This window comes from Pseudopipra pipra, chromosome 3 (genome assembly GCF_036250125.1).
Source record: "Pseudopipra pipra isolate bDixPip1 chromosome 3, bDixPip1.hap1, whole genome shotgun sequence".
Taxonomy (NCBI): domain Eukaryota; kingdom Metazoa; phylum Chordata; class Aves; order Passeriformes; family Pipridae; genus Pseudopipra; species Pseudopipra pipra.
This window is the reverse complement of record NC_087551.1, coordinates 84,900,748-84,914,798: the sequence shown is the minus strand read 5'-3', so window position 1 is coordinate 84,914,798 and position 14,051 is coordinate 84,900,748. Positions and strand designations below refer to the sequence as shown.

At 38.3% G+C, this 14,051-nt stretch overlaps 1 protein-coding gene across 2 annotated transcripts in view; it reads right to left on the bottom strand.

Moving 5' to 3' along the window:
- Positions 1-14,051, bottom strand: part of COL12A1 (collagen type XII alpha 1 chain) — a 102,626-nt gene that overhangs the window by 24,631 nt on the left and 63,944 nt on the right. For both annotated transcript variants that reach the window (XM_064650123.1, XM_064650124.1), the window contains 11 exons: positions 13,686-13,802; positions 13,086-13,232; positions 12,547-12,621; positions 11,850-11,989; positions 11,334-11,457; positions 11,003-11,146; positions 8,977-9,141; positions 7,079-7,117; positions 6,847-6,985; positions 4,609-4,751; positions 4,124-4,233 (listed from right to left, as the gene is read on the bottom strand). In XM_064650123.1, the coding sequence (XP_064506193.1) occupies positions 4,124-4,233; positions 4,609-4,751; positions 6,847-6,985; positions 7,079-7,117; positions 8,977-9,141; positions 11,003-11,146; positions 11,334-11,457; positions 11,850-11,989; positions 12,547-12,621; positions 13,086-13,232; positions 13,686-13,802 (1,343 nt within the window). The remainder of the gene's footprint in view (positions 1-4,123; positions 4,234-4,608; positions 4,752-6,846; positions 6,986-7,078; positions 7,118-8,976; positions 9,142-11,002; positions 11,147-11,333; positions 11,458-11,849; positions 11,990-12,546; positions 12,622-13,085; positions 13,233-13,685; positions 13,803-14,051) is intronic.

Sequence of the window (14,051 nt, the reverse complement as noted above, 5' to 3'; positions counted from 1 at the left end):
CTTGAAAATGTTCAAACGAGTAACTGCTGAGCATTGCCCATCCATCCAAATAAGAAGAGATACCAGCAATCAAAAATAAGCAGAGCTCTCCCAAGTCATTGACTCAGTCGGCTAACCACTGATTTAATGTCAGATTTGAATTCCAGCCTAAATCTCATGGCCCAGGCATAAATCTAATACTATGAGGCATCTTGTCTTTACAGCAAATAAAACATCTCTATATTCAAGCCTGCTACATTTTGTCTTCAACAATTTCTAACACACCAACATACAGAATCAGTTCTGACCATTTCATTCATGAGATTTTAGGAAAGAAAACATCTTTCTCTCTGGACACCTTGTAAGATAAAGTTTGATGGTGTTCTGATCTACTGCTAAGGGAATCATATCAATAAGCTAAGCAAACTAATTTCCATATATATATCAGCAGAAAGACATATACTCATTATCAAATTTTGTGTGACTAACTACTGCAAAATGGTAAGTTAAAAGGAAGTCTAGCATGGTAAGAATAAGAAAGAAGAAGTTGTCTGTCTGTCCAAAACATCAGTTATAAACTTAATGACTGTCTCAGGCAGTCAGATTTTTTCCTATGGGACTTGCCAGATTCAACAGCTTTCACCAAAGCTGTGCTACAGAGAGTGTTCAAGTATGCCAAAGTAAATTTCCCTACAGTTAGGTTTAGTTAACTGCATTTCACCGAATAAGCCACTAAGTCATCAAAAGGAAACCACAAAAATGTTTGATATTTTGGAAAACAAACTTCTTGCATTGTAAAGATTTGCTATTTCTTTGAAACTGGATGGTAGGAGAAATTGCAGAAGTACCTTCAGGAATGTGTTAGTCTTACTTTCCTTCCTTCATCCAGCTGAAACTACTGCTATCCGTTATTAGGAGCTAATCAACATGGCTGATACATAAGTCTTTCCCAGCACGGGAGCTGGGGAAGCCCATGATGCCATCATTTACAACCTGACTCAGATAGCAACGTCAGTAATTATCCTGGAGAGAATTCAGAGAAATAAGCTTAGCTACATGATGAAAACATCCCAAATACCACTCCATTAGCAAATTTGCAGATGACACCCAGTTGGGGTAGGGGAGTGTTGATCTGCTGGAAGGCAGGAGGGCTCTGCAGAGGGACCTGGACAAGCTGGAGAGATGGTCTGATTCCAACGGGATGAGGTTCAACAAGGCCAAGTGCCGGGTCCTCCACTTTGGCCACAACAACCCCCTGCAGCGCTACAGGCTGGGGACAGAGTGGCTGGAGAGCAGCCAGGCAGAAAGGGACCTGGGAGTTTGGATTGACAGGAAGCTGAACGTGAGTCAGCAGTGTGCCCAGGTGGCCAAGAAGACCAATGGCATCCTGGCCTGGATCAGGAACAGTGTGGCCAACAGGACCAGGGAAGTGATTCTTTCCCTGTACTCAGTGCTGGTGAGGCCACACCTGGAGTGCTGTGTCCAGTTCTGGGCCCCTCAGTTCAGGAAGGACATTGAGGTGCTGGAGCAGGTCCAGAGAAGAGCAACAAGGCTGGTGAAGGGACTCGAGCACAGGCCCTATGAGGAGAGGCTGAGGGAGTTGGGGCTGTTCAGCCTGGAGAAGAGGAGGCTCAGGGGAGACCTCATCACTCTCTGCAACTCCCTGAAAGGAGGTTGTAGCCAGGTGGGGGTTGGTCTCTTCTCCCAGGCAACCAGCAGTAGGAGAAGAGGGCATGGTCTTAAGATCTGCCAGGGCAGGTTTAGGTTGAATATTAGGAAAGAATTTTTTACAGAGAGAGTAATCAGACATTGGAATGGGCTGCCCGGGGAGATGGTGCACCATCCCTGGAGGTTTTTCAGATGAGACTGGATGTGGCACTGAGTGCCATGGTCTAGTAACCACGGTGGTGTTGGATCAAGGGTTGGACTTGATCTCGGAGGTCTTTTCCAACCCAGCTGATTCTATGATTCTATGATTCTATGATTCTATGATTCTTTAAATCAAAGCTCCTCTAGCTACTTTAAATACTACAAAAATCTGAACTTTTGATTCCTTTCTGGGGAAAAAAGAAGTGGAATGGCTCACTAAATAAGTGAGACATTTTTGCTTAAGAAACAGTCCCATAAGCAAGAATTCATAGTTCCAGAGCTTTAAGAAAATTTGCAAATGGATGTTATTCTCATACATCGTTTGGCATCTTAAGCTAACTTTCTGTTCATATGTATTAGTGTATTTACTTACTAAAATAATAAAAAATTCTGGATTTATACTTTCCCTGTAATTGTTTTTCATTAGCAAGTGTAACAAACAATTTTACATTACTGCTAGTATTTCTAGCATCTAACAGGGGCTGCAGATTATTCCCTATTTGCTCTGATAAATGAGAAGAGCTTCACCGTAAGTGCTGCCAGACAATTCTGCTCAACTCTAGCACATTTAGAGAAACTAAAAGGAAAAATTTGATTCTAAACATCAATAAAATTAGCAGCAGACACTTAAAACAGACTGCTGGCAGTATAGCACATAGAGAGCTCCACACCACCGACCTGAAGAAGGGAAGTATCAACTGTCACACTGATATGTAAAATGAGGCATGCTACATATTGCTCTGTGTCTCAACAGTACTTCTTGTTGATGACTCAAAAAACAATATATATCCTAACCTATACTGACAGCTTTTCTCACGTCAATAGATTTATACATTTCCTTAAAATTCAGTTGTCCTACTAAAAGAAAAAAAAAAGACAAAATGCCAAATGTCAAGGACAAATTAAAGGCTGCTTAATGTAGTTGTGATCCGAAGCTAATTGTAACTATCAGTCACAAAATCAGTGACTTAAACAATTCTTCATATATGCAAAAATAATTAGGTATTAAATAAATTCTAAAGAATAGTTGGATATAACATAGAACCAGTCTGGGAAATTATCCTCTGTCAAATTCTGAGGAAATCACTAGCTTTTATAGTACTGTGTGATTTCCGTAATCCTCTGTGTTTTAAACAAATGAAGTCACAAAACATCATAATGCTGGCACCAGCTATCTTTCCCTGCTATCAGCCAAAGAGAGCTCAGTTGAAAATGTGGCCTCCAGTATCTGGAAGTTGACAGAGGCAACCCCTTATCAGTATCTGCAAAGGAATGCTGCAAGTCACTAGTCATAAAGAAAACAAATGCTATACTCCATCCATAATTAGTCATCCGACAAAAACTAAACTAAACAGAAGGGAGATAAATGAAAACATGAGAATGTGCATTTCAGCTGACCAAAAGTGTTGCAATTGCGACTCACTTTCTTGCCCTAAACATATATACTTAACAAGCAAGAAAATATTTTTAAATTATTTTTAGATATATATGTAGCCTGACACCCAAACACTTGGGTTAGTAGAGGTAAGGAAGCAGGATCAAATTTTCATAATTCCATGCACAAGTTTAGAAAAGCAAGCACAAAACTGTCACAATTGAAGGCAGATGCAGTAACATGCAAGGATTTCACTAGCCATTTTGACAATTCAAAAAACATAAGTTTCATTCTAAATCATAAACAGATTTCTTATGGGCTCTCTTTCGTTATCGTTGCTTCCTTAGTTAACATGAGAACAGAATAGTTTAGCCCAATGAATTTAAGCCAAAAACATATGAATACACATTCATACATACAAAATACATGTATTATATTTGATAAACATAAGAATCTTCTTCAATATGTTATTCGCCTACCAACATTGGTTCCTACTCACTTTCTTTGGCTACATCTTCCTCTTCTCTGAATGATTTCAAATCACAACACACACACCCCAATCTTTTGTCACCAGAACTTCCTTTCCTTTTTTTTTTTTCAAGTTTATCTTTTATTCTCCCTCTTTCATGTGCCAGGAACTAGGCTACAATTTCTTGTTCAGATGTATCCCTTCACTTACAAATTGAACAAATTCTTGACAATATCTTGACAAATATCTTACATTGGTTCAAAGGAAAGTTATAACTTCAGAGATCTTGTTTTACATGATCTGTAAGTCCCTATGTCAACTTAAAGTACTATCCAAGGAACAGATATAACTGGCAGTAACTTCTGCTTAGTTGTCTTTTATTTCAAAGAACAGCACTTCAGAAAGAAACATTTGTAATTTCAATCCTTTACCTTATGGAAGCTTCCGTAAAAGATTTTCTTTATTTCATCATTATCAAAAGTTACAGTTTGAACCTCTCCTCGTGTATCCTTGTTAAAGAATGACAGCACTTTGTTGCCAGCTGCAATAAATGAAAATAATACGTTTCATTTCACATGTACTACTGAAACCACCCTCCTAAGATAGACTTATAGATAAAATCTAGTTTATCCCTCAGTTGGGTAAACACAGATCATAGGTGGTCTTAATGACCTGTAAGTACATAGATATACTTTCCTTTGATTTCAGAGTTCATACTAAAGTTGAAATGTAGCTTAGATTAATTATTCTTAGTTGAATAATAGATGCACAAAGTTTAAAAAAAATCTCTTAAACCAAAAAATATATAATCCTTTTATCTTATAGAAATGTTTTGGGGTTGGAAATATTTGGGAAGAATGCATACAAAGTAACATAACATATAACTTCTCTATGCAATAAATATAATCATCCTTACGATCAAGTACAACTCCAACTTGAGGTTTGTAATCTCTGTCTGTAATCTGCCAAATTGAAAAAGGCTCATTGGGGGATTCGGGCAGGAGACGGAATAACAGAATGATAGTGTATGCCTGCGGCAATCCCTCTGGGTGAATCTCTCTGTTAAAAAAATATGAAGATATTTTTTCACATGGAAACACGTAAGGAAAAGAAGATCTTCATAATTTGCTCTTTTTTCAAAGAAAAGACACAAGAGTAACAGGGAAACCACAGCGTTCAATGGAACAGAATATTTTAACTACACTTTCAAATAGAAAATACTGTTGTGATAGAAAAACATCATGTGATTTGCTAAGATGAACTCACAGCCTGTCTTCTGTTGGTCCCGGCACCAATACAGTGGAAGCCGAAATATGACCAAGAACTCTTGATTCTTGTGGCAAGATTCTGTATAAACTGCACATGTTTTAAATTCCTTGATGATAAGTACAGAAAAAAAGACCACGCTTTTTATATCTGGTCTGTTTCAGTCAGGCAACAGCACTTAACTACTGCTGCCTTTCAGGCATAGGTACGGTAAAGGAGATATTCAACATCTTCTCTGCAATTAGTGATGCATTTGGGCTCCAGCTCATTCTTTAGTGGCTCAGGTTTAAATTTGTGATATTTGAACTGTTAGACATTAAAAAAGCAAAGAGACAAAAGTAAATAAAACCATGCTTGAAATGATCTCCAGTATTTTCTAAAGGGGAAGGGAGGGAATGCAGTAAAGGAACTGTAAGAAAGGAGGTGGCTACTGCTTCTCCTTAACTATTATAATGGAGCTCAGGGTGGGATTTGGCTACATGAACATAAACTTAAAAATCTTAAAATGAAGAGAGGACCTCCTTTGTATATTAGGCAAAGCTTATGTACCCATACAATTATGGACACTGCAATAAAAATGTATCACTAAGTCAACAACACTACACAGCACAGTGCAAGAATGCAAGTATTAATGTAGATATAGCAACACAAGTTATAACCCAGATAACAAGTTCTTTCAGATATGGAAACAACTATGCCACTAGGATCAGTATGCTTTTATTGCTTTGCTGACTCAGTCTAAAGTGAGTTTTATTTTCTGGATTCTCATGAAAAATAAGTGCCCAGAATACTCTGGCAAGTCCTCCACCTCTTATAGCAGACATTAGACTATGTATCACAACATTCTAAAAAAAATGAAATAAAGAGGAAGTCTGTCTTTTTATTGTCTTCTCATCAGCTAATCCTGCTAAATGCAAGGTCTATCTTAACACATAATTGGGATTATCTGTACTTCCCTAGATTGTAAAAATCGAGGCTGTCAGAGAACTATCACCCCTATAGCTATTAACGCATGCCAATGAACTCAAAAGTCCTCAAGTCCTCCCCTTTTAAAGTTGTGATCTGAGAAGGCTGGCAAAAAGAAATTATTTCTTCATAAACCTCAGCTCCTGCGCTTGTGATCTGATCTTTACCCAATCTGACAGAATTTCAGAAGGTTTCAAAGGCTTCTGTGAAAAGAAGACTAAATTTCCTTAAATTTAATAGGAACAATGGGCTATCTTTATGCATCTCCTCTGACTCAGAATAACCTTTTTTGAAAGTTACTTAAATAAATGGGAGAGAAACAAATGTAAAAAAAAAAAAAAAAAAAGAAGAGAGAGGTACTGTTCCCCTCTTAGTAAAACCAACTCCTAAGTCTTTTTGTTCTTTGTGAAAAAATGTTGGCCAGACTGACCATATATTACCCACCCATAACCACAGGCCCTTGAAAACTCCACGCCATTTGCCAAATAAGGCAAGTCAAGTAGAGGAGAAACTACCCTAAATCAGTGGCATCAGCGTGCTGCCTACTGCAGTAGGAACAACGCTTCTGAAAAAAGTGATGCTTATCCCACCATACTGAAACCATTTCTCTCTGGCAGTGGAGAGCTTCTTGTACTAAGAAGGCTGTCGTTCAACTGTCTAAGTATAAACTGTGGATTATATGCAACTCAAATGGTTAAGAAGCATAATTTCAAAGAACAGTGAACAACTGGATTAATAATGAACTGTGACTGCAATGGAAGGAATAGATTAGCATTTAATGAGAACAATGATAGATATTCTTTGTTCAGTAAAAACATCAAATTAACACAACTTCCATAAAACACTAATGCTATCATCTAAAAACTCTGTTAATCCTTTCCCATCTGCTCACCCTAAATATGAGTCTTTCAGGTTTACTTACCGTATTGGCTGGCTGACAAAGGCATTTTTGTGGAGTCTATATGCTACATAGCTTGGGAAAGAGCCTGATTCCAGTGATACGCCTTGTACAGAAGCAAAATGCTTCTCCGTTAGATTATATGATTCCAGCATCTTGAAACCTTTAAATCCAGAGAGAAAATAAAAAACAGAAACATTGTAGAGCTGTACAAGACGCAAATGAACTTATGCCAAAATATTAGACAGTTGCTTACCAGGTGAAGTGTATCCCTCCAAGTAAATAAGGGGACAAGCTGAAAGACATGAAACAATATATAATTCAAAACTACAAAACCTAGCATGAGATGAACATACATATACTTCAGAAAGTTTTGTTACCGAGAAGTCTATGCTATTGTTAAATATGAGTCAAATTTTGTTACATTTGTCATACTGTGTTCCGTGCTGTGGTAGATGTGCTGTCAAATTCTTTACTCATCATTTTTAGTAGGTTATTTCTACTGTGAAAAATTGTATGGAACAAGAAATGAAACCACAAATATTTTAAGAGTATAATTCATATGAAGAAAGGAGGACAATGACACAGTCTTTCCATGAATATTTAAGGCATGAGTCGAGCTGCATAATAGCTGTCAGATTCACAAGGAAAAACTGCATATTTATGTAGCTCCTCAGGAGCCAGCAGATGAGGCAGTTAGAGAGCACACAGTTGCACATGACAGGCCTGAGAATTTCTTATTTTTGCCATAGAAGGATTTCACTTGAGTAAACAACTCAACTGTAGATAATTTTAAAACAGCATCACACAGTGTAGCTTTAGTTCTTTAGCAACCCTATCCCAGTGGTAAGTAAGATATCTGTTGTGCCCTGCAGTTCACATCAGGCATCATTCTACTTCTTCTTAAAGAGCAGAAGTTGTCACTGACTGTTAAACTTTTTTTTTACCAGTACTTTTGAAATACAAGACAAGATTACATAAAATACAATACCTACTTCAAAATTTTAAAAAAGTAATTTGCTCCCTTAAACTATGTCGAATTATTATGAAATATAACTTTTTGATGTACCTTAAATGGGATGGCAACTTGTGTTGGATTTGCATGACAAGGTTTTGCTAGCAGGGGAACTACAGGGGTGATTTCTGTGAGAAGCTGCCAGAAGCTTACCCTGTGTCCAACAGAGACAGTTCCATCTGGCTCCAAGATGGACCTGCCACTGGCCAAGGCTGAGCCCATCAGCAGTAGTGGTAGCAACTGGGGGATAACAGATTTAACAAGGGGCAAGGGGGAGGGGGGTGGGGTATGTATGTGTAGCAATGGCACAACAACCTGCAACCAGAGAGAGGAGTGAGAATACATGAGAGAAGCAACTCTGCCAGGCACTGGAGCAGAGATTCCCCTGCATTCCTGGTCTTCCCTGTGGTGAAGGCTATGGTGATGCAGACTGTCCTCCTGCAGCCCATGGAAGTCTACAGGGGAGCAGATATCTACTTGCAGCCAATGGAGGAGCCCATGCTGGAGCAGGTTCCTGGAAGGACCTGTAGCCCCAGGTCCTTGGAGTAGGTTTGCTGGCAGGACTTGTGACACCATGAGGGACACACTGTGAAGAACTGCAGCTGATGGGAAGGAGCCATGCTGACAAGGTCTTGGATGACAAGGTCATCTCCCATGGGAGGGACCCCACACAGGAACAGGGGAAGAATGCAAAGAGTTCTCCCCATGAGGAGGAAGGAGCAACAGGGAAATCATGTGATCAACTGACCATAGCTTCCATTCTCTGTCCCCCTGGCTGCTGGGGGTGAGGAGATAGAGAAAATTGGGAGTAAAGTTAACCCCAGAAAGAAGGGAGCAGTGGAGGGAATGTGTTTTAATACTTGATTTTCTCATTATCCTACTCTGATTTCATTGACAATAAATTAATAACGTCCCCAAGTTGAGTTTGTTTTGCCCAACGACAGTAACCAGTGAGTGATCGCTCTCTGCCCTTATCTTGACCCAGAGCCTTTTGTTATATTTTCTCTCCCCTGTCCAGCTGAGGAGGGGAGTGACAGAGCAGCTTTGGTGGGCAACATGTGTCCGCCCAAGGTCAACCTGCAACTCAACTGTAGCAGCATATTCACTTGGGAACAGGAAAAACAATGTCTTCTACTCACTTGAGGTAGCTGTCTCACACACAAAGGTGACAAGGTTATCTTGAATCTTTTCAAAGGCATCGAAGTCATCAACAATAAATACATGACGTTCACTGGGCTTGCTGGCAATCTTGGCCAGCTCATTGTAATCTACATCAGCCACACCAACCACAAAGACACTGAAGCCTGTAAAAATAACACTTGTTACTTGAAATGTAGTAAATATACATTACCATTTTTCAGGCCAATATTTCACAAACCATCTCTATCATTGATTTCTCAGGATCTACCTATTAGCATACATTCTGGATATCCTTTCACCCCTGTCAAGCTCAGAAAGGCTTAGACTGGTTTTTGCATCTTTCTTTCAGAACTTTCTCCTCCTTTTTTGAGGGGGCATTATCCAATCTCATACATCCTTGGCTACATAGTCCTCTCACTCTTTAATGCAATATGTACAGTTCTCTCAACTCTATATTATCTTAAATCTGCTCTATGGCCAAAATCTCTGTACAGACTATGAGTTATCCTGTTGTCTATCTGTTGCCATCTACTGCATTTCATGTTTCTTAGTTTCACTTTCTTAGGGTAGTATTCCCCTCACCAATTTTTACTTTCCAAGTTAACAAGTCTAGGCTACTTGTCTAGTCTTTCTCTATTATCACTAGACAGACATGGGCAGATTCAGAATGCAATTCATCTCACCTCCCTACGATGCTGAATTCAAGACAGGAAAAGTCATTGTCTGCAGATGTCTATCTGTTGTTCTCTTCACTAACCATAAAAGGATCCTACATGATGACTTTAGACTAGACATTTAGCTTTTAGATATCTTAAGTCAAAGGAAGAGAATCCAGACCCCAGAATTCAATCATATCACCAGGTATAATTTTCATTCATGAGAAACTGCACAGACAGTGGGCTGGTTGAAGGCTGAAAGAAGAACTCACATTTATTCCAAATGATAAAGATATTTTTATTTATATCTTTATTTTTTCAAAAATAAGATAATTATTCCTCTGTAGCCAATTGTGGTGAAGCTTTGGCTGAAACACTCTGTCCAGCTTTAAGCACGACATTTAAGATGCGTAGAAATCAAAGCAAGTAGAGAGGAGAGTAAAAGTGATAAGAGGTTTGAAAAACTTGATCAAAAGGAGGTTGAAGGAAATGGGTTTGTTTAGGCTAGAAAAGGGAATTCAGAAAGAGGAAATGACAACAGGTTTCAAATATGATGGCCTGTTACAATGGACAGTGATCAACTGTTTCCTGGTTAACTAGGTAAATGAAGACAATAATTTCACTAGCCTGAAGAAAGACTTAGGTGAAAGGCATGGCAAAGCTCTCCTACTACTAAGGTAGTTAAGCACTGAAGCAGATTGTCCAGGGAGACTGTAGAAATCATCTAGACAGAGCCAATCCCTTCAGATCACAAAGACAGAGAAAATGATCACTTGTGGTTTACATGCATGTGATTCCAATAAGGAAGTACATCTCTACATGGTTCATGCACTGCAATGCAAAATGCTGGGTGCAGGGACAGGAACAGATGATTTCACTCACATAAGCCACATTCAGCAAATCTAAAGAGGAAGCACAATGCTTTTCAGCTCAAAAGGCAATAAGCGAGTCCATTCAGACCCAGCTCCATCAAAAGCAGTTACTTTAACTGGAGATCTACTGGTTTATACCAGATAAAACGTAAATCTTAAAAAAAAAACCAGGCCCATTAAATCGTAAACCCTAGAATGCAGTACACTTCCCAATGATCCCTGGGGTTCACACACAAAGAAGAGAAAGAAGTAACTAAAAGCCACATCTTTGAAATGATATGCATGAGGAATTACTTTGGGAAGCCACATCCTCCCCCAGAAAGAAAGCTTTAGAAACAAAAAGTAAGTCTGGTCGACAGCGTGTGAATTCTATTAATAGTTTTGAGTTTTTCACAAATATTCAGCATACATTTCTGAGTCATAAAAGATGAGTAAATGATGACCAGATAATTGAAGCAATATGGAAATGAAATAGCCAGGTACTGTGAATTGCTTACCAGAGTGCTGAATGACCGTCGCTGCTTTCCTCACCTCATCCTGAGACCGACCATCTGTGACAACAACCAGTACCTTGGGAACACCTCGCCTCATGCCACTCTCCCAAGTCAAAACCTTTTCTTTGATAAATGTTAGGGCTTTGCCTGCAAAGTGTACAATAAACAAGGAATCATCCATATTATCCACAAGAGAAGAAATCACTTACTTTTTAAGGGCAATAGCTAAACCACAACAGAAAAACCTAATTCTTCAGCCATGTAATATTAGGATAATGAGGCAGTTTCTGAAAACATTTTATCTTAAGGAAATATAATTACAGCCCAAAATTACCTGTCCTTGTGTTTCCTCCTCTGTACTGAATATTTTGAAGAGCACCCAGGGCCTGGGCTTTGTCATCAAATGTATTCAGTTTAAATTCAGATTTTGCCTCATCACTGTATTGCACAAATGAAACCTGAAATGGAATATATCACAGTGTTCAGTCTTGTATCTCCACATTCAGACCAACTTTCTCCATTTAAATATTTATTGTGGTATATTAATAAGCATTAAATAATTGAAAAATCTTTTTTAAATATGTATGTCAATACACACACATATTCAGGTACACAGCACAGCAATATGCACACAATCCTTTCTGCTCTTTTTCTTTCTTTCTCTATCTCTCTCTCTTTCTTTCCTTCTCTCTTTCTTTCTCTTTCTTTCTTTCTCTCTTTTTTCTTTCTCTTTCTTTCTCTCTTTCTCTTCCTTTCTTTTTTCTTTCTCTTCCTTTCTTTTTTCTTTCTTTCTTTTTTCTTTCTCTCTTTCTCTCTTTCTTTCTCTTTCTTTTTGAAATAACAAACCTACCTGGATTCCAGCGGGATTAATCAAGTCAAAGGCTCCTACTGTATTAAAAACAAATTTCACTACTTTGTTGAAGTTATCATCACCAATACTCCAGGAAGCATCAGTCAAGAACACTATGTCTGCTTTGGCACCTCTGCATACTGAAAGATGAAGAAAAGGAAGTCTTAAAACAAATCAACCATATCATCATAAAATAAAGATCATTACTTCAAAATTTGCAAATTCAAAAATGACCAATATTCAGCAAATGCTTACTACCACACAGTCAACCTGGCAGATGACTAATGTTCAACTCAAAAACATTTATTAAAATATTTCAAAGAAAAGTTCAAGAAATGAGGAAGAGCTCAAGAATAAAATACGAATGTTTTCAATCACATTTTTTCTTTGAGCAGCCACCATAAAACATAAATTGTCTGCTGAGAGCAGCTAATCTCACAGACTCGCTGCAGAGCTATAGAATATAAATGATTTTTTTCCGCAAAACAGAAAAAAACTGCTGTTCTAAACAAGGAAATGTTGAAGTCTAGTAAAGCTCTAGAACAAAGGGATGGCATTAGGAAAGGTTTCAAACTTCATTTTCCTAAAATGCTGTACTAGTTTTGAATCTATTTGAAGTTATGAAAAATGGAACTAAATTATGAAGTAGTGCAGCAACTATATAAAAAATATTGAATGATTCTAGAAATAAACATACCATCCCGAGCTGGAGGGATTGTGGGAGGTGGAGGAGGTGTAGGTGGTGGAGTTGGTGCCTCTGTAGGTTTGAGGACTGAAATGAAATAATAATTTTTTTACTTCATATAAATTATTTCATTCAAGGAAAAAACTCTAGATTATATATTATATTATCCAACAGAAAGATTCTAATGTCTTCTCGCTAATGTAAAAAAATTAAAATTGGCAAGGAAAACTTTCTTGTATTACAAGAATAATGAGATTACAGCTAAAAGTAAAAAGTAAAAGATTTCATTATAAAAGGAACACTTTTACATGAGCTCAGTAACACAGCATTCTGATAAAGTATCTATTTTTCAACCAAGTGCTAGGAAATACTTGGTTTGAAGAGCATATAAATTTTTCTTTACCCCATAAATTCCATTTGACATAACATTAAGAGGAAAGAAAATCACTTAAAGAGGTATTGAAAGCCATTTAGGAGCAGAACAAGTTCTACAGCTGAAACAAGACAAGTTCTACAGCCAAAACTTCAGGTTCACAGTATCTATTACCTACCTGTATGCTCCCTCATAGAGACTGGAGGACCCTCAAGGTTAGGAGTCTGAACAAAGACAGTGGCATTGTATTCTGTGTCTGGTGAGAGGCCAGTAAAACAGTGGCTCGTTTCTGATCCACGTACTGTGATTTCCTTTCCTCTGGAACCTGTTGAAAAAAGCCCAAGGGAGAGACAGTTAGAACTCACTACTCCCCTTTCAATATGTGTACAAGTAAGTGTAGAAACTAGAGACCTCTTGAGAGGAAGGTTGGAGCCAATGCTACAGCAGTCTTAATCTTGTCCCATAAAACCCTTTCTAGACCAAGACTGTGTGGTGATTATGAACCCTGGAGCATACTGGAGAGTGACACTGCAGTCTACATGTGAAAGCAGGTAACTAGTAGATTCCCACTAATGAAAGTTCACTTGACAATAGGCAGCACTCCACCTTCGCAGCTTTTTCACCACTAGAGAAAAACAGGTTACATTCAGATCTTTAAAGCTCAACCAGATGTATCATGGCTTATGGTGAGTGACTGCCACAAAGACAAAGAAGTGTTGCTGTCACTGACATGAGACAATTATGTTACCAGAAAATGCCAAAAATAAAATGTACTTACCATCAGCTGGGTTTAGCTTCAGCCTGTAGGAAGTTGCTGACCGATGAGGTGACCATCGGATACAGAAAGTATCCCAACCCACTTTGTAACTTGTTAGGTCAGTGACATTCAAATATACTGTGAAAAGAGAAAGAGATAAACTGTTCTCTGGAAAATAGCATGTAATGGATAAAGAACACCAAAATGAAAATCATATTAGCAGTGCTGATCCAGAACTCGATTTTTAAAAATCCTCACAGAAAGAAAGAGCAGATCCAGTTACAATCTCTTTATATTATGCCCTAGAGATCCCTGCCTAGCCACTTACAAAGGCCCAAAATCTGATACCCTTCCCGTATTGGGTAACAGCCCATTTTATGAGTTTTG